The 19,547-nt window shown below is 39.8% G+C and overlaps 1 protein-coding gene across 15 annotated transcripts in view; it reads right to left on the bottom strand.

The window, feature by feature from the left end:
• Positions 1-8,704: 8,704 nt before the first annotated feature.
• ERICH2 (glutamate rich 2) overlaps positions 8,705-19,547 on the bottom strand; it is a 28,780-nt gene continuing 17,937 nt past the window's right edge. For 14 of the 15 annotated variants that reach the window (XM_072961138.1, XM_031678367.2, XM_031678369.2 and 11 more), the window contains 4 exons: positions 18,823-19,019; positions 15,591-15,648; positions 9,539-9,610; positions 8,705-8,904 (listed from right to left, as the gene is read on the bottom strand). In XM_072961138.1, coding sequence (XP_072817239.1) covers positions 8,783-8,904; positions 9,539-9,610; positions 15,591-15,648; positions 18,823-19,008 — 438 coding nt within the window. In that variant the 5' untranslated portion in view covers positions 19,009-19,019 and the 3' untranslated portion in view covers positions 8,705-8,782. The remainder of the gene's footprint in view (positions 8,905-9,538; positions 9,611-15,590; positions 15,649-18,822; positions 19,020-19,547) is intronic. The other variant, XM_072961127.1, reaches the window with a different exon arrangement.

Genomic DNA, 19,547 nt, shown 5'->3' with positions numbered 1-19,547 from the left:
GCCAACACCTGGAGGGCTGGCCGGGTTTTCAAGCCATCCCTCAGGCACCCTCGTTTCTAATTTATGTTCTCCTCTTTCCTCTACCTCAGCTCGTTTTCTTTAGGGCAAAACAAAGTTGAACTTTGTGTTTGGGTGATACCATGTGACTAGTGATTCCTTTACTCGTTTTCACAGTGATTTTCCCCACCGTTTTGGTGCAGCAGGCAGGAGTTATTTATGGACACGTATGCGGCCTTGCGGGTCCACCAGAGGCCCGTTCCTTCTCTCTGAATGTCTTATTGCCTTTCACCACGACACAATGAGAATGCCGAAAATCTTACAAATCACTGAAAATTTCATAAGGGAGAGTGAAGATTCCACCCTGGGAAGATCCAGCCCAATCAGTAAGAGGGATCTCGCTGTGAGGTTTGAAATAACCGCGTTGCCCTTGATACAATACTCCTGCCTTCTCTCCACCTTACAATGAAAGCTCGTACACTTTTTAAGGACGGAAGAGCATCCCAAACAGTAGGCGTGTAGTAACCGCAGCTCTTGGTGCCAGAGCTCAGGACTGGGCAAGGTGGGAGTGCCCACTCCGCGCAGGAAACATCCCTGAACCGCGCAGCTTCTCTGCAAAGATTGAAATGCGCGGTTTATTCGGAAATGAGGCTTGGAATTCCACCCACGCCCCCTCCTCGAACTTCCCTGAAAGAAATGTTTGCACCAATCAGGGAGCCCTGTGCTAGTGCTAAATCATTCGAGACGCGTGGGCAAGGAGGCTGGCTGGAGGAGGCAACAAATCTCGGAGCCCCTCAGGGTCGGCTGTGCCAGGAAGACGCCTGCTCAACCTGTCTCCTCCACCTTTTCCCAAGACCCGAGATTCCCTGGAAAGGAAGATTCGTTTACCTTCACCTGTGGCATCAGACTGAGAAATTTCCAACCACTCCCTCTTCTGACCCCGGTGTCCAAAACACTCACCCCTAACGTTTTAGCCAGTAAATAATATAATCCCGCTGGAGAATGAAATCTCCTACAAGACTGTGATATCGCAAACTAAAGCTGAGTTCGTCCACCTGCGAGGACTTCCCTCACTTTCTCCTCTATGAGGGGGGGCAGGAATGAAGGATCCTGCTCACTCTTAATTTAAAATGTTTAAATATTAGTAATTAAACGGCTATTTATTAATCACCTACTCTGTGCCAGGTGCTGCTCTCATGGAGTTCACACTGTCCTGGCAACTTATCCTTGCACTCAGCCGATCCAGTTAGGCGGGGAGAGTAACCGACTTGGGGACTTCATGGTTTTGATTTAATTTCCAATTATCTCCCATTCCAACCCAGACTTCAGGGCTCAGCGGAGATGGTAAGGAACTGAGGGCCTGGAATTCCAGTTTCAGCACAAGGACTTAGGACACAGGGCACGGCTCTGTCAGCACCAAGGACAGAGCCCACGGTTTGGTTGCTTAAGCCTCTCTTTTGTCCGCTTGGGTTTCCAGCATTTAGCCAACCAGCCCCTCTCGCCCCATCCGCCACCCGGCAGTAACCGCTATTCTTGTCTTTCCTTGCGAGGGGGTGGTAGTAGTGGAGTATTTCACCCCCCTTTCTCTCCTCTCAGGCAAGAATTTGCACGGAGGTGGTTGTGGTTGTCTTTCGGCTCTTCAGAACACTTGGGATCTATATTTTTGTTTGCGTTTTTCACTCTTCTTTTTATCTTTTATTACTCCCCGAGGGGAAAATGCTTTGGATAATGGGGGTGGAAAAAAAGATATCCTCTCTGGGGACTCGAACCGGTGGTGAGGGGTGGCCCGGAAGGGAGTGGCATCCGCCCAGCTGTTTCGTTTGCATTTGATCTAAGATTAAGCGCTTTGAAGAAATGGGAACAAGACGGCCCAGAGGCAGGAGGAAGAGGGAGGCGAGTGCGACCCCTCCGGTCTCTTCTGGGCGTGAAGGTTTTGTGAGCCTGCAGCCTGGCCTACTCGATTATGTCCTCTGAGGACAACCTTCCTTTAGGTCAAGGATGACTGGGACTTGGGAACACGACCCTCCGCCCACAGTGCCCTTACCACGGGAGGTTTAAAGATTACTCCAACCGGATTTGGAGCCGAGCCTTTCAGCAAAGGGAAAAAGGGAGTGGGTGGAGTAAGGAGTGGAAGGGGCGCTCAAATGGGCTACCAGGGAGATTTTTATGCATAAAATACGATCTACGTCAAGGTGAATAAATCAGAAACGTCAATCTTTGTGTGTGCGTGACGCATTTAGCATTTTTAGCCTCCAGGAAAGAAAGGTAATTTAGAACCAGTGTTGGTTCATTCCAGACTGCTCGTTGAAATCTATTTTAAGTATATAATTTATGACCAAAAAAGAGAGGAAAAAAAAATGGCAGTGCTCACCGTTTAAGTGTGTCTCCCGAGATGAGGACTGTGGAAGCGCTGTTAACCTTACACTCGGCCTTTCTTAAGTAGGGGCGAAGGTCTATTCGGTGTGCTTCTATACTTTAAAGATAGTTCCCCAAATCATTCTGGACTTTCTTTGGGAACCGTAGCTAAATCGACACTCTTATCCCCTAACAGACATCACACTCACTCCTGGAAGACAGGAAAGGGTTAAAAGTGTGGCGAGGGAGGGAGAATTCCAGCCGGAATGACGCTGGAGAGAACTCCGGATTTATCTTTTCTCCTAAAAAAAGAGAGCTGAGTTCCTCAGATAATCGTCAAATGGTCCCTTCCCCCTTGCTATTCAGCAGATGAAAATATTCTAATATTATAGAAATTAATCAAAAGTGATAGAGTAATTTGTATTTGGGCAAATCTTGGTGCACACGTTAAGACGCCCAATTCTCGCTATTTCAAACAAGACGACGGAGGGGCCACCAGGTGGCGATAGATCACAATTTCTGAGAGGAAACAACGGACCCCACAAAGGAGCAGTTCTTAAAGGCAAACTGCAGGCAGGCCCTTTCCAGTTCACACTCTGCCATATTTCACAATACAGGGCTCCTGCTGCTGCTGCTGCTTCTTTTTTAATGCTGACAGATGCTGCCAGAAGTGGCAGCTCAGGGTTTCTGTCCCTCTGGTTAAAAAAAAAAAAGGCAGGGGGATGCAGAATATCCATTTCTTTCCCACAGAGCTGCTTTTTAATGGTAGCCTCAGGACAGGAACTCCAGCATTAGGCAAGGTGTTTCACTGCAAAGCTGGACACCAAGAAAGTAACAGATCTGGCTTGCAATTCTGACAGAGAACTTCTATGTGTTCAATTCTTCTCTCAACAAAAACTAAGACAAAATCAGTGCTTTCCCAAAAGAGTGGGATGCAAGAAAGATGATTTCCTATATGAGATGCTTTTTAGTGAAATAGAATATGGAATAGTGATACAGTTGAGCCTTGAACAACTGGTGGGGGTTAGGGGAAGCAGCCCTCCCCAGAGTAAAAAATCCCTGTATAACCTAGTCCACCTTCCATATATAGGGTCCCTCAACATCCACGGTTCCTTTGCATCCTAGGTTCTGCATTCACAGTTTCAATCCACCTGGAATCATGTAATACTGTAGTATTTACTGTTGAAAAAAGTCTGGGTCTAAGTGCACCCTCACAGATCAAACCTGTGTTGTACAAGGCTCAAACGTATTTTATCTATTTCTTTCAGTGTAAAAGCTCTTGAACTATTTAGAATGAAAGGTATTTAGTCCTTGCTTTCAGATGTAGGTGATTGGGACTGCTGTTTGTGAGAGATTCTGGAAGGTTCTGACTTAGTTGTGGAGAATCTCATAACTTAAACTTCTATTTCAGATCAGATTCCTTCCCTAATCCTGGCCAGTTACTCAGGGGAGAAAGCAGAACCTTAACAGAAGGGATTCATCATTGCTGCTCTAGCTCAGTTTCCTTCTTATCTAAAATGTAGAAGAGCTCACTGGAACGTATTCATACCCAAGTTTCTCACCTGTGTCAGCGGCAAATCAGTGCTGTGTGTTTTCTCAAAGCAACTAGTTATCTGGAGTTCGTTCTATCTTACTCTCACTTGCGAGGCTGCGGTCCTGTTTTCTCTGCCTTTGGGTGAGTCAGGGATCCTTTAGATCTGCAACAACCTGTAATCTCAAGAAGTCCCTAAATATTAAATGATTATTGATATCTTTTCACTGGGGCTACCAGCACATTGTCTCAACTACATAGCCAGGGATAAGCCACAAACAAGCATCAGAGCATGGAGAGATGAATTGGTAAATCTTTATTCTTTTTCTCCTCTAGATCAGAAATGTATACTCTATACTCCCCCTCCCCAAGCCCCCACCCCACACACTAACCTTGATACTGGGCTCGGGCAAGTGATGTGCTTTTGGACACAGGAAGGGAACTAAACTGCAAACCCATGAATTTTGAGGTAACGTGTGATGCATCTTTTTTGTGGTAGTGGCTGACAAATACACCCTCTCACAGTTCTCACAGTTCTCACAGTTGGGGAGAACCAAGAAGGGACCCAGAAGCTCTTGGCGTTCGCTGCCCAGGATTGTTGCCAAAAAACTGGCCTCTGAACCCTGATAGCCAAATTGAATCTTGGGGATAGAGTTTTGGGAGAATTAGAAAAGGACAGCATAAAGCTTTGCCAGGCAAGGGGTGGGGGGGTCACAGCAGGCTAATGCCTTAGAGATTGTGAATCCATCTTGGGCTTGGTGTTCCGAGGTTTTATAGAATAACCAATGGAACAGAAAAGGGGACAACAATCAGGGTGTTTTCTGAGGTGCTGTATTCTTCTGAATCTTGATGAATCCACCTAACATCACACAGAAACTCCAGAGGGTCTGTTCATTCTCCTGAGGCTATCAGCCAATGACCACCTCCCTGGAATACAGCTTCTGGTTAAAGGACAAGCTATTCTGAGTAAAGAATGTATAGGGAGTAGAGAGTGTGAAGGAAAGGTTGGGCGCTGTTTAGCACAAAAGCAGTTGAGCATCTAACTGCCACTAGCCTCTCCCTCAAGTACATGCCTAGATTAACAACCCATGTACTAGACAGCAGCCCGCACAGATTCACAACTGTGAATTTCTGATATGACTTTCCCATTGCCCCAGTGATAAACAGTCTCTCCTCCTTCCCAACTCCTTCCACCGTGCACCCCTTAGATAAGACCCCCATGGAGGTTACCAAAACTCTGCTTTTTGATTTGAATTGACCAATCTGGTCTTAGCCTAGGAACCCCAAAAGCACTCCACTCGCAGACCCTAATAAAGACTTGCACCCAAGGTCTCTGCCTGCATCTTGACCTTCCCCTGTCGCCAACTGCACGTGGCCCCTCAAAGGTGCACCATGTACCTCCTCCAGGACTCGTGAAGTAACAAACTTTTCTATTTCAATTTCCCTTGTGGTCTACTTAACAAATGCTAATTTAACAAAAATCACAAGGGACAGAGAACTAGAGAGATGGCAATGTGAGAAGGTCTCAGTCAGACACCGCTGGTTTTGAAGATGGAGGAATGAGTTCCTGAGCCAAGGAATGCGAGCGGGTTCTAGAATTTGGAAAAGGCAAGGAAATGGATTCTCACCCAGGGCCTCCAGAAAGAATGTAGCCTTGCTGATACCTTGATCTTTCCCAAGTGAGACCCATTTTGGATTTTGGACCTCTAGAATTGTAAGATAATTTGTATTGTTTTAAGTCACTAAGTTTGCTGTAATTTGTTACAGTGTAGAAAATAATACACTTCCTATGTTCAACCTGTGTAAGTGAAAAGCCAGCTTCTCCAGCAAATCTGCTTTTCTATGTTCCTTTTCTTTCAGGGGATAGCACTACCATCATACACCCAACTGGAAGTCATCCTTGACCTCTATCTCTCCCCGACATTTAATGCATCACCAATTCCTGTCAGTTCTTCCTACCTCTAAAATAACTCCTCCATCCCACTGCATCTCTCTGCTCACCCCTCTTTTAGGCTACAGCTGTGAACTGCTAGAATAATGTAACAGTGGAGTTTTGTGTTCCACTACAGTCTGTCCACTACACTTTCATTTACATATTTTTAAATGGAGATCCATTGGGACAGATACATTTCACATCAGTATCTAGGACACACATACACTCTTGAACCAAAAGTTTCACAAAACCGTAATTCCCATATACTCTTCTGCAATGCGTGCTATTTTCTATTCTATGCATTTAATAATAATAAAAGAAAAACTCTAGCTATCTGTGACTCCCTACAGTGATCTCATAACTGACCAATGGATCATGACCTGTAGTTTGAGAACACATTTTTCTACCTGGCTGTTAGAATGCTCTTTCTAAAATACCATCATTTTTCTTAAAATCCCTCAGTGGTCTCCTATTACTTTTAAGGATAAAGTTCAGGCTTTCTTGTGGCTTGTAAGGCCCTCCATTCTCCAGCCCCTTGATCACCACAGCTTCATCTGTCTCTGCTCCAACTGCTTCATTTTCATTTTTCAATCCACTTTTACTTACTTTCTGGACTCAGAATGTATCTACTGATAGAACGCTCACCCCCACTGTTTCTCCTTGTAGCTAATTCCCACTCATTCTGCCTTCCCAGCTGAGACTTCACTTCCCTCTGAATGCTTTCCCTGGACGCCTGGCTCAAGTTAGGTGCCCCTCCAGCACCCTGGACTTCCACAATGGCAGAGTTTATCAGCCTGAGTTTCAACTATGCCAGTGCTGACTGGGATTTGTTCCCCACAGTATACAAAGAAGGACTTCAGTAAATATTGATTGAATAAGTAAGTGAAAGTATTTCATTGGGTTCCCATCTTAAGCCCACTGAGTGGACATTCTCACAGGTTCACATGTTGTTAAATATTTGGATTCTTTCACTGTAACGTGCTATAAAGCTCTGAAGAAGACACAGGTCTGGAACTGAACTGTCCACATAGATACAACTTATTTGCTGATTTATTAAATAGTTTCTAGAGTTTAGCTATGTGTGAAACAGTATGGAACACTGGGTTCAAGATTCACTAGATCTCTCATACAGGGACATAACTTGCATCTCATAGTCTTAATTTCCTCATCTGAATTCACCCCAATTAAAATTTACCTTTGGATATGACGAGCATCCCAAATTTAATTTGTATAACTGATGGGGATAATATAACAGCATGCTCTTAGGACTACTGTGAGAAGCTAGTGAGTTAAATAATATAAAAATACTTTGCAGATTATGTTTAGTTATTAGATATTATATTTAGCTACTCTATACAGATACACATGCTATGTCAGGTTATGCCAACATCCTAAATTACATTAAGGAGTGCAAGTAGGACGAAGAATATGAACAAAGAGGTACTTATCCATAGACATGGATTATCCTGTATGATCAAACCTTGAAAATTCTTAGATTTAGCTGTAACATGGCCTGTGATATCGTGGCTTTTTACTCAGAGAGTTTCTTCCTCAGAACTTTCCTTTTCCTTTAAAAGAAAACTAAAATCTCATGAGTGTAACTAATTTAGTCTGCAGTATCAGTTTTAAGGTATTTAATGAATTTCTTATGGGAGGGGGACAGGCTCCAAAATCAGGTCAGTGTCATCAGCTTGACACATTTCCTTTGATGGGGAGGCATACCAGACATCCCACAAATGAAAAGAACAAGCAGTTCCTGTGGTCTCTGCCAGCCAGCCCTCAGTGCTATCTGACTGTTTATGTAAGCGAGATGATTATACATACCTGTCTCCATTTCTTTCAGACACTCCTGTAATACGGTGCAGCAGAATTTCTTTCTCTGAATGTGAGCAGGCTACAAAATACCCAAAGAATAAACTGTGCCGGCAAGCGTTCTGGATGTGACATGACACTGTGCTGACAGACGAATTACAATTCAAAATGCCTACCCCCAAACCAGATGGGTGCAATCAAACAAATTCCTTAGGAATACTTTTCTTATTTTTACCTCAGTTGGCTTACAATCTGATTTGAAGGTGGCAGAAATTCATCACAGATACAGAATCAGCAAGATAATGTAGAATAATACGTAAAAGTGTGATAAAGTCCTATAAATGTTTTATGAAAAGTCATAAACATTGTCATGGACTTTCTCTTCATTCATTCACTTGGTCTACACAGCTCATCATGTGCCAGGCCCTTGTCCAGTTGCTAGGGACACAACTGTGAAAATGACAAAGCCCTGCTTCATGGAGGTTACATTTTCTGATAGGAAGGGGGAAGATAAAAAGAACAGATATTTAATAATAAACGTGTTAAGTTTAAAAATAATAAATAAAAATAAAATAAAAATTAAAAAAGTTTTAAATGTTGACAAATAAAGTCTAGGCTGTAAAGATGAAAAAAAAAAAGAACAGATAGTTAAATAAGAACTTCTGGTACTGATACATACTATAGAGAACATGAAACAAATGATACAAAAGCGCCTAACATGGTGCATGTGGGAGGGGCTGAGAGGATGGATCTGGGAAACATAATGTGTATATAAATCCAGGCTCTACCAAGCAAGAGGTATATGATACAGGTTAAAATGTTTACACTCTCTGTGCCTCAGTTTTCTCATCTGTCTAATGAAAATAATAGTGCTTACCTCATGTGTTTGTTGGATTCAATAAATTCACATGTAGAGAACAACACCTGGCACACAGTGCTGTGTAAGTGTTTCCAATAACTACTTCCCTCTCGGAGTAGCTCACACTGAGCTAAAATCTAAATATTAAGAAGGAGCTCAAGCCAATATGGATAAATTAAAAGAACTCTGTACCAAATAAAGAACAATTAGACTGCAATGCAGCTCTTCTCTTTATATTTCCAAAGTATACGGTAATGAACATACATGAAGGTTAAACTCTAGTAAGCAACTGTCATCACCCATCTTCACATTCATCAGAGCTTTCTTCACTTGGCTCCTCACTGCTCTCTCCTTCACTCGCAGCACTACTGTCTTCTTCGCTCTCTTCATCATCTTCCTCAAGATTCTGAGCTTTCTCTGTCACAGAAAGGAAGAGAATTGCTTAAAATGTTTCTTAATATTTCCACCCTGAAAAATCACAATTCTCTTGTTTCCCTCTCCACTATGAAATATATATTTTTGGAATGTGAGAACTGAGCTGAATTTTGCTAACTATATGTAGGGTCAAAGCTGTAGTGCAAAGAAGAACATATTCTTACTGGCACAAAGATGTTTAAAGTAAATTTAAAACATAGGTCTATAAAAATACTTTTTACTATTGTCAACTTAATTCTTACTTAGACAGAGTTAGAATAAGTGAGATTTAGGGTAATTTAGAGGTTACTGGCTTTGCTTGGGACTGTGGGATAATCCCTTTAGTATCTGGGACAAGAAGCACATTTTGTCCCCTCTGAAGACTCTGTTGGTGCCCCATACCTTGTGCCCGGGGAACCTGCTTTGCTTGGGCAGTTCCACCCCACAGAGAAAAGGGAGTCATCTTGACCATCCACAGAGGATGAGCTGGTTTCACTAAACCATCCATCCAACCATTTAGCCTTTTCTTAACCACTTCCTGAAGATGTACTTTACCAATCTCTTGGGATAATGGATTTTTAAATAGTAACTACTCATAGTTCTATAAAAAATAAGAAATATCAATCTTTAAATTTACCCATCTGCAACAATTCTTCAATAAGTGACAAAAACTCCTTGGCCTCAGGATTTTCTGGTTCATAGATTAGGACTGAAAATGGACAACAGAATGTGTGTTATTAATGTTCAAAGTGTTTCAGCAAACAGCCTCCTCAGAATGAGATTGAAACTGTCAATCAGAGTAAGTGAAAACACAGAGTGAAAACACCAACAGATATACCACGGGTATATCTTAACATGAATAGAGAAAATGCTCTGCTTATCTTAGGTGCTTTGTAAGGGAAATAATCCTCATTATATTTTTCTACCTCCTGTCCAAAGAATGCAGCCTCCATCACTATGAGGCATCCCTCACAGGCCTGGAGCCAAAGCGTTTCTTGACTATAATCATTCCCCAAAGTACAAATCCCAAAAAACATGGAGACTTTGCTAATGACACCCCAGTCATCAACTACTTAACAGCCCTCTCACTGCTTCATCAGACCCATTGTTTTTAGCACTATTTATTTCTTTGTGTTATCCTTTAAGTGAATGTGTCATCTTTCTTTTGGACCATATCGATAGTTTTTTTAGGCTTCTTGGCATATTACCAATGTCCTAGAGGCCAGAAAGATATACACTTTTTGTTTCAGAGTTTTCTAGACTATTTTATTTATTTTTTTAGATCTCACTCTATAGATCTCTCTCTGCCTTTTTCCTATTTGCCTTCAGTATTCATAATCCTGCACCATCCATTTAATGTTGTGACTCCTGCATGATATCTTGATGACCCCCAGGGGGCACTGAAACATCAAGTGTGCTATTCGCCTGGCTAAGAGAGAACTATGGATGGTTCAACTAGGCCCCATTGGCTCAGAGGATCTCACTCCATATGGCTTTCATCCTGACACCCCAAACCAATGCCTTTATTTCCTAATCCACTAACATAACAATTTACCACCACACTAGGTTAGCATGTGCGCCTGCTTAGGAGCTACTTTCAAGGGTCCTATAGGTATTTACACATCTTTTAAGGCTTCTAATAAAAGTGACTTTTTATACATTTTAACTTGGACTAAAATACGCTTATCATTAGCAGTCTAAATCTTCCTCTGAAGCTAAGCCTCTTTCTAGAGCAGAGTTTCTCCAACTTGCTGCTGGAGATACCGGTTTCTTAAGATGATAACACGTATTTGGGAAACTAGATTAAATGAAGTTATTTGGGTAGAGCTGACAGTAAGGGGCAACTGCAGGATTTTATATAATATGCTCATAACTATTATGAATCTTACAGAGAGGAGAATGTGGTTTCCCCAATTTGTTATTCCCATGGAATCCTTTCTGGCAGGACACTTATTAAGAAATCTTGGACCAATATTCTTTGGAACATAGCTTATACAATTTTACATTGGAACTGGGATGATTCCATGAGACTGGAGTATGGGCTCAGCTTTCTCATGATTTATTCTCATGGTTTATTTGCTGGCCAGTGTCAATTTTCAGAGTGAGGGAAAGGTATCTGCTTTGAAACTTAGCCCAGCAACATCCATCCTAGGCGATAAATAAAAAGTTCTTATTCTCTTACCTTTTTACAAACCCTACAGAGAAGCCCTTAGTATGTGCAGTTAACATTCTGGGAGTTGTTTCCCAACCTGGGCCTATAAACAGAGGCTGGCATGGACCCTGAAGAAAGACTGTCAGATGCAAATCATGGTTCTGCCACTGTCTAGCTGGGTCACCATGGGGAAAGGGATATCTCTGCACCTTACTTCCCTTACCTGTAATAATACCATTGGCCACATCAGGCCGATCTGATGAATCAATGAGATAATGTAGATAAAGTACTTAGTTCAGTCTTGGTGCATGGTGAATGCTGAATAAATGCTGATGATTAGTTTTTCCAGAATGGCTCTGGGCGCAGAGAAAGGCTTGGTTCATTCCTAAGCATGCAGTGGATGAGTGGATGCTTTCTTCCAGCCGAACAGCTGGGACAGGGACCTGGGAGCATGTGGCGGGGGCGGTGTTCTGCTGCCCATGGGGCCTTAAGGGCCTCAGACTGGAGGCTCCTCCAGGGTGGGCAGAACACTGGTCTTGTTCACTGTTGCAGCCCTTAGAGTAACTGACACAGAGCTGGAGCCCTCAAAACATCAAAAAAATGGAGTAAGTGAATATAGACAACTAAATGGGAAGCAGTCCTTCTATGCCTAGATGAAATTAGCCTCTAGGCTATTAAGAAAGGGTGATTTATTTTACTCAAAAAGAAATAGAAACCTTTCTAGGAACTATCTTTTCTGAAGATACATCTGTATTTGTGTTAGGCCCATAATGATGAGAACCATTGTGGTTTTCAGGCCATTATTCTTAAACACTTAAAATTATTATAATTGATGAAGTAGGTCTTCTAGGCCTAAATGTTATTTTTGAATCTCAGGCTGCCTGTGAGCAGAAGTGTTGGCACCCTGCGATGACTGAGCCGCATGTGAAGAGACTAAGAAATGGGAAGACTGGCATGAAATCTCACAGTGGATTATGAGATGAACTAAGAAAAGTACTTGAGACTCTTGACTTTCAGTCCCATTTAAAAAATCACTTTTCCAAGCCTTCACTAAAAAAATTTTTTTAGAAGGCAGGATAAAAAGAAAACATACTAGGAATCAGAGGCTTTATTCAAGATCAATTGGTAAAACATTTCTGAAGGGACAAGGATGCATTATTTCATATAAATTAATTGCCTTAGATACAAATAAAAATACATTAGTCAACTTACAGGAGCACTTTCAATCTGATTGATCCACAAACACATCTCTTTTCCAAATCTATGCCTGCCTGACCAGAAACATAAGCTTATTAACTGAATGAAGAAATGGAAATACAGTAAGAAATCAAAGGCTTTTAAACCAGTCCTGGGATCTAATGTTAGCTTTACGACTGGGTAGCTGTGTGACTTTGGGTGAATTAGCTCTCCTTGTTAGCCTCAGTTTCCTCATCTATAAAATAGGGTTAATCAAATCTGCCTCAAGGAATTGATGTAAGAATTAAACAATGTATTCCCTAAAGTTCCCATAGTAGGTGCTCAACACATAGTTATAAATACATAAATATGTAAATACATAATCTATGTTTACATGCATACATTTATAAATATATAAAAATATACATATAGAGGAAGGAGGAGTGTTCTGTAGAAGAGCTAGAAGATGGAAAAAAGAGACAAAAGAATATCTATGCTGTGAGAATTTACATATAATATTTTGGGCTCCATACTAGATGCAAAAAATTCATTTTGTCCATTGCTCTGAACTGAAAGAGGAACTTTGGCTAGCCCTCAGCCAAGAGTTCCTACTGGCATCAAAGAACTAGCAAATCCTTTTCCCTGAGACAGAGTCTGTCTCCAACTCTGTCTTCCTTGAACATGCCTGGCATTGCCAGACCTGGGCCTCCCTAATTTCACATCCTTGGCTGGCAATCTGCATCAGGGGTAGCCAATCATACTATGCACACCCCTGCTCTCTACCCCCATCTCTGAGCCTTTTTGTTCACTCTTCCCATCAGCCTCTTCTTCCTCTTGGGAGCAGCTCTTTCCCGCCTGGCTCCCTGGATCATGGTGCCTGTCTTAGCTTCCTTTCCAAGAGTCTAATCTTTAGTTTTAGAGACACCACTATTTACCATGGACAGAAAAGAATGAGCAGTAAGAGTGCAAACCACGCCAAACCATGTCTGATGTCAACCCCAAAAGGGTTTAGAGCATGTGTGCTCTGATTTCTGCTTTCTTTCCAGCCCCTGGCATAATGTCTCTTACAGAGTTAGTGATCAACATGGATTTCCTGAAATGAAGAAAGGAAGTTAGTTTTTAAAGGAACAGAACGCTGTTAAGATAGATCAGTTTGAACTTTTTCATCCTACTGGCCTGACACTTAATTCACATGCACTGGTTCAAGTCAGGTCAATAAGCATTTTATTGAGCACCTGGTGTTTATGGAGGGCTAATGGCCAAAACTGGCAGACAGAGGTGGTGCTATCAATGTCTGTATTTTGTAACCTTGAGCCAGAGGCTTTCTAAAATGACAGATGAATATGGGAATATAATATATTAATTTCCCCATAATTAGGCTTGACCAGAAACTTAAGAGATTTGGGAGCCAGAGCTACAGGGTCACTCACTTCTCCACCAGCCACTACAGAGAAAAAAAGCTGTTGTGAGAAAGGAGGCTTGGTTTCCAGTTCTGGTTGTGTCTTGCTCCCTTAGCGGGGCTGAGCAAGCCGCTCAACCCCTCTCTGCTTCCATTTCATTATTTATAAAAAGAGAGCATTGGAGATGATTCTCTAAGGGTTCCCTCTGATTGGAAATTCTATGTTTCTGGGCTGCCCAAAATAGTTTTGATCAAAATATTTTACTCAATGGTTCTAAAGGTCAGAAGTGCTGGAAAGGATTAAACAAGGCAAGTTATTTTGGATATAAAATAGGTAGTGTTAGAGCATTCAAGAAATCCATTTTAAAAATCAGCCAGTGATTTAAGAGGTCCTGTATCCACAGTGGGGACTCTGTGAGGCAAGTGAGGGTAGACCTTCATGTCCCTATACCACAATTTCACTGAAGGATTTTAACCATAAGACTTAAGTCGACAAAAGTTAATATTTTAAGTTCTATTATCAACAAAGTTTAATTGTAGAGTTGCCATTTTCTCCTTTAAAATAACGAAGACTAATGAGTTAAGAGAAAAAGATGGTAAAATAGTTGAAAGGATTATGGATTTTGACAGAGAGCTGGAATCTTTCAAAATCATTAAATAGACTTTCTAAAATTGGAAAATACAATCCTTGAAATTAAGATTTCACTGGGTGGTTTTAACAGTAGATTGGACACAGAGACAGACAGAATGAACTAATTCAAAAATAGGTCAGTAAAAAATGCCCAAACTGAAGCACAGAAATAAAAAGAGATGGAAAAAACAGAGCTGAGTATAAGATACATGTGGGACACCATGAAAAACGTCTAATTTATGTGTAATTGGAGACCCAGGAAGAGAAGAGAGACAGAGAATGGGGCAGAAGTGATCTTTGAAAAGGTAATGGCCAAGAAATCTTCAATGTTGATGAAAACATCAACCCACAGAGTTAAGAAACTTAGCAAATTGCCCAAACCTCTCTTTGCTTAAATACAAAGAAAACCACAACTATTTTGAACAACAAATCAAACTACAAGAACCCAAAGATAGAAAAGTTAAATACTTCATCTCATTCCTCTACTCAAGTGTCCAGTGGTTTGTCTCCTCCCTTAGAGAAAAGGCCACCACCCTCAAACTGTGAAAAAGTGCCATGCAACGTGCACAACTCCTGACCTTAACCTCTCCGACCTCACCTCCTATCACACTTCCCCTGGCTTAGTCTGCTCCGGGCACTCTGGCTTCTTTGCTGTTCCTGGCCAGGCACACTCGTGTCTCAGCACGTCTGCTATTAGTCCTGCCTGGAACGCACTTCCTCCAGATGACATGACTCATTCCCTCAGCTTCTCCAAGCATTTTCTCGGGTCTTCCAGGGAGGCCTTTCTGGACCATCTTATTTAAAACTGTTTTGCCTCCTCCTAGAACTTTCTATTTCTTTTTCCTCGCTTATTTTTCTCCATAGCACCCATCATTTATGATACCCTAGTTATATATGTTTATTATCTGTCTCACGCTAAATATAAATGTGGAATTGTTATCTGTCTTATTGACTGCTGTGTCTTCAGTGTTAGAACAGTGCCTACACATGTAGATACTCAAATATTTGTGAAATAACTGTATGTTATGTAAGGTTTACTGCACTATATGATACCTCTCTGAAACTAAAGGCATAACGTTACTAACCCATTATCATGAAGGTAAAGATTTTGACTTATTTTCTAGTGGTGTAATTAGTTGCTGTTAGGTTATTCCACTCAAAGTTACTCTAGAAGTCTCATTAATCTGTATTCCAATTTTTACTATCAAGGAATCACTGAGACACTATCAGGGAATTCACTAGATGTATGATAATCAAACCATCTTACAGATGATGCAATGTATTTTGAAACAAAGAGAAGATCAGAAAATGGAAAAGTATTTTGAACTTACTCATCTGACATAACTTTTTTGCCAAATGGTAGTCTTGGCCCATTTCTGCTCTCAGGAACTGGAAAACAGGAAGAAATGCTTCAGGTACATGTAGTTTCACAAAGATAAATGTCCATTATAAACTCCCTAGAAAATATTCCATTAAGGATTAACTATTTTGCTTTTAACATTTACATATGTTTTTCCAAGAGTGAGTCTGTAATCAATTAGTTAACGAAGAATATTAAGGACTTCTAAAGGCAGGGCAACCCAGAATAAGTATGATTCCTCTGCTTTGCTGTGGCCACACTGTGTATGTGCTACTGAACAATTTGAGAAGACATAGGTTGATTCCACTGGCAGAGACAGGGGAGACATTAAACACTTTAACATCCCTTTGGTTCAGATACAGCTTTAATTTACAAACTTAGTCCATAATTACACAACAACACTTAGGAAAAAATGTAGATTGACAATTACATATATTCAGTATTTTCCAGTATTGCTCTTGTACTATATAGTTTTGCTTTTTACTATTTTTATTACATTTTTTGTTACAAAGTAATACATACTTTCATACGTAGGAAATTTAAATGCTAAACTGCTCCCAATTAAAAAGCATCTATATTTCTGCCATCTAGAGATGTTTACTTTTAACGTCTCCATGTATATTGCTTAATATTTTTTCTGTAAATGAACACATACATTTACAAAAACGAGGATTATTCAGTAGCTTTTAAAAAATATACCACATACCATAATAATTTTCTCCCCATGGAATTAAATATTCTTAGTATTTTTACTTACTTGGGCTCTACAATTTACTAAACTATTTTAGACTGTTTCCATTAAAAAATAACCCTTTACTTGGATGATTGTCCCTGCTTGTGTGTGACATATTCTGAACTACATGCACAGTACACTAGGTTTACTATGTAAGAGATAGGGACATGTAATAATGTGAAAGAGTCTTGGTATTGATCTACATATGAGTATTAAGAAACTGAGGTTGGAAAAAGAATCACTAGAATGAGCAGATGGAACACTCACTGGCCCTCACACAAGGCTGAGAAGAGCTCATGTTATCTCCAGCCAAAGTGGAAGGTCCTCTTAATACACAGAGCACTGGGAAGAGTTCTCATAAGGGTATTACCTTAGTTAGTGTCCCTACACTATAAAGGTTGCCCTGGATCCTTCCAGCAAAGTTTAAAAGCAAGACTCAAATAGAAAAGCCTATTTCCAAGTAACGCAACTGTCCCAGACCAAAGTTCAACAACATGTAAAGAAAAACAAAAGTTTGTATCCAAGAATATAAAATTTATAATATCTAGGATTTGGTAAAAAAAAAAAAAATTACCAGGCAGGCAAAGATGCAGGAGAAAACATAATCAGTAGAAATTGATCTAGAATTGAGAAAGATGATAGCATAACAGACAAACATGTTAAAATAGCTATTATAAATCCATGCCATTTGCTCAAATGTAGAGAAAATACAAACATGATGAGAAGAGAAATGATAGTTACAAAAATATTTAAAGAAAACTTCTAGAGACGATAAACAGGGTATCTTAAATGAATATATATAGAGAGAGAGAGAGAAAGAGAGAGAGGGAGAGACAGGTGGGTAGGGAGGCAGAGGGAGGGAAGAACAGAGATAGACTTAAAAGCGGATTATAACTGCAGAGAAAATATGAACTTGAATACATAGCATTAGAAATTTCTAAAATAAAATATATAGAAAAACAGGAAAAAAGAGGAACATCAGTGGCCTTTGGGACAATACTGGGTGGTCTAACATTGTATAACTACAGTCCAGCTGAAGAGAGGGTGGGTAGAGGTTAGAAAAAAAATATCTGAAGACTTAATAACCAAACATTTTCCAAATCTGGTGAAAACTATAAACTCATAGATCTGAGAATCTCAATGCATAGAAGAAATGTGCCACATCAAAGTACATCATAATCAAATTGCCAAAAATAATGATACAGATGAAAAAAATGTGACAGATGGTAAAAAAAAGACACATACATGTAAATAAAGATAAGAATAACAGCAGACATTTTGTCTGAAACTAAGCAAAAATAACAGACAATGGAGCAACATTTCCAAGTACTGAAAAAAAAAAAAAATCTGGCCCCCTATAACCTCCCGCTAATGAGTCCTTTAAAACTGAAAGTGAAATTAAGACTTTTTTTCAGATAAACAAAAGTGGAGAGAATTCATTTCCAGCAGAACTGCATTATGAGAAATAGTAAAGAAAGTTTTTCTGGTAAAAGGAAAACAGTACCAGGTGGAAATTTGAATCTATACAAGCTATGAATAAAAACCAGAAATGTCTTTCAAAAAATTAATTTTTAAATTTTAATTTAAATATTCCAATAAAAAAAACTTTTTAAAAGATAATTGACCATCTTAAAACAAAAAGAACAATGTATTGTGGGGTTTATAACAAATGTACAAGTAAAATGTATGACAACAATAATACAAAGGATGAGAAGGGGGAAATGGAAATGTACTATTATGAAGTTCTTTATCATAATACACATGAAGTTGTGTAACATCAAAGGCAGACTGTGATATCACAACAGGCGAGGTGAAACTATTTTCTCCGTAAAATTATCAGTGAATGTTTATGTACAATTTTGGAGTGACATTTCAGGCTTCAGTGCTTTTGCCAATGCTGTTTCCTATGCTAGGAATGCCTTCTCAATTTGTTCCCACATGTCCCTCTTCCTTTATGTTTCTAAAGCTCCATTCATGTCATTTCCTCTAAAAATCCTTCCTGTACCCCATTTCTCCTGCTTCTTTTCTCAATTAATCACTAAATCCTCCCTGTTCCCAGAGAACTTTACAAACACCTCTACTAGCACATATTTTATTAAAAATTGCATTATATAAATATGTGCCTGTTAGTTCTTAAGGGTAAGGGCACACTTTTCTTACTTATTTCTAAGTATCCCCAGTAAATGGCATGTGCCCTATAAGTAGAAAGTTTTTCTTAAAGCAGTCTTTGAAGAATTTTACGCCCAGACTTCCCTTGTTCTTGTTTTTGCCCTTACCAGAATACTGTAAGTCAGTTCCAGAAACTTCTCTCACCTCTACCCTGGTTAAAGAAAGAGAAATGAGTAGCCATGTAAGCATCTGTGTGTGGGCAAGGGTCTTTTTACTATTTTTCAATCTTCAAGGCTATACATTATTTAGCTATTTTAGTATTTTTAAGTTTCTTAAGTTATAACATACAAGTAAAACTTACTTCTGTCATTAACTCTAACGGGGCATGAGTATCCTTATTAGAGTTCCCGTCTTCCTCATTATCTTCATCAGTGGTATCATCTTCATCATCATCGTCTGTTGATTCAGACAACTGGATATCATCAATCTCCTGAGGGCAATATCCATTCTTTTCCTTCCGCTCTGCAATGATTACATCTTTGTTCATTTCACCTAAAGCTGAATATATGTAATTTAATCAATAAATGTTGAAAAATATTCAAACATTAAAAATGGTTACTCCTAAATTATAATGTAGCTAGTGTACATGTTTACTATATGTCTTCCTGATCTGGAGGGTTTTTTTTTTCATGACTAAACAGCACTGCAGTAAACATACCTGATTCCCATTTCCAAAAAAAGGTATTAAACCTGCTAAGTCAAAGAGGAAAAACCCAGACAATAACATTGAGTGGATGTTAGTGTTAATTGTTTGGTGCTTCAAATGGTAATTAATGGAGAACAGTTTTGTTTGAAAAGAATATAATACTTTCAAGAAAAAAGAAATCAATGCTATTCTATCCACAGAAATAAATTTCTTAAATTGCCCTAATAAGAATGTAAATAAAGAAATAAAGAGCTTACAAAGTAAAAGTAAGACTGGAGAGGTTGAAAAGTGAATAACTATTAGGCATGTATGTCACTCCTTGGATCCTTGAAAATAAAGTTTTCTCCCTTTCTCTACACACAAACACACACACAAACACA

This window comes from Vicugna pacos, chromosome 5, assembly GCF_048564905.1.
Source record: "Vicugna pacos chromosome 5, VicPac4, whole genome shotgun sequence".
In the NCBI taxonomy this organism is placed as follows: Eukaryota; Metazoa; Chordata; class Mammalia; order Artiodactyla; family Camelidae; genus Vicugna; species Vicugna pacos.
Note: the sequence above shows the minus strand (reverse complement) of the source record. Positions and strands in the feature narration are given on the sequence as shown.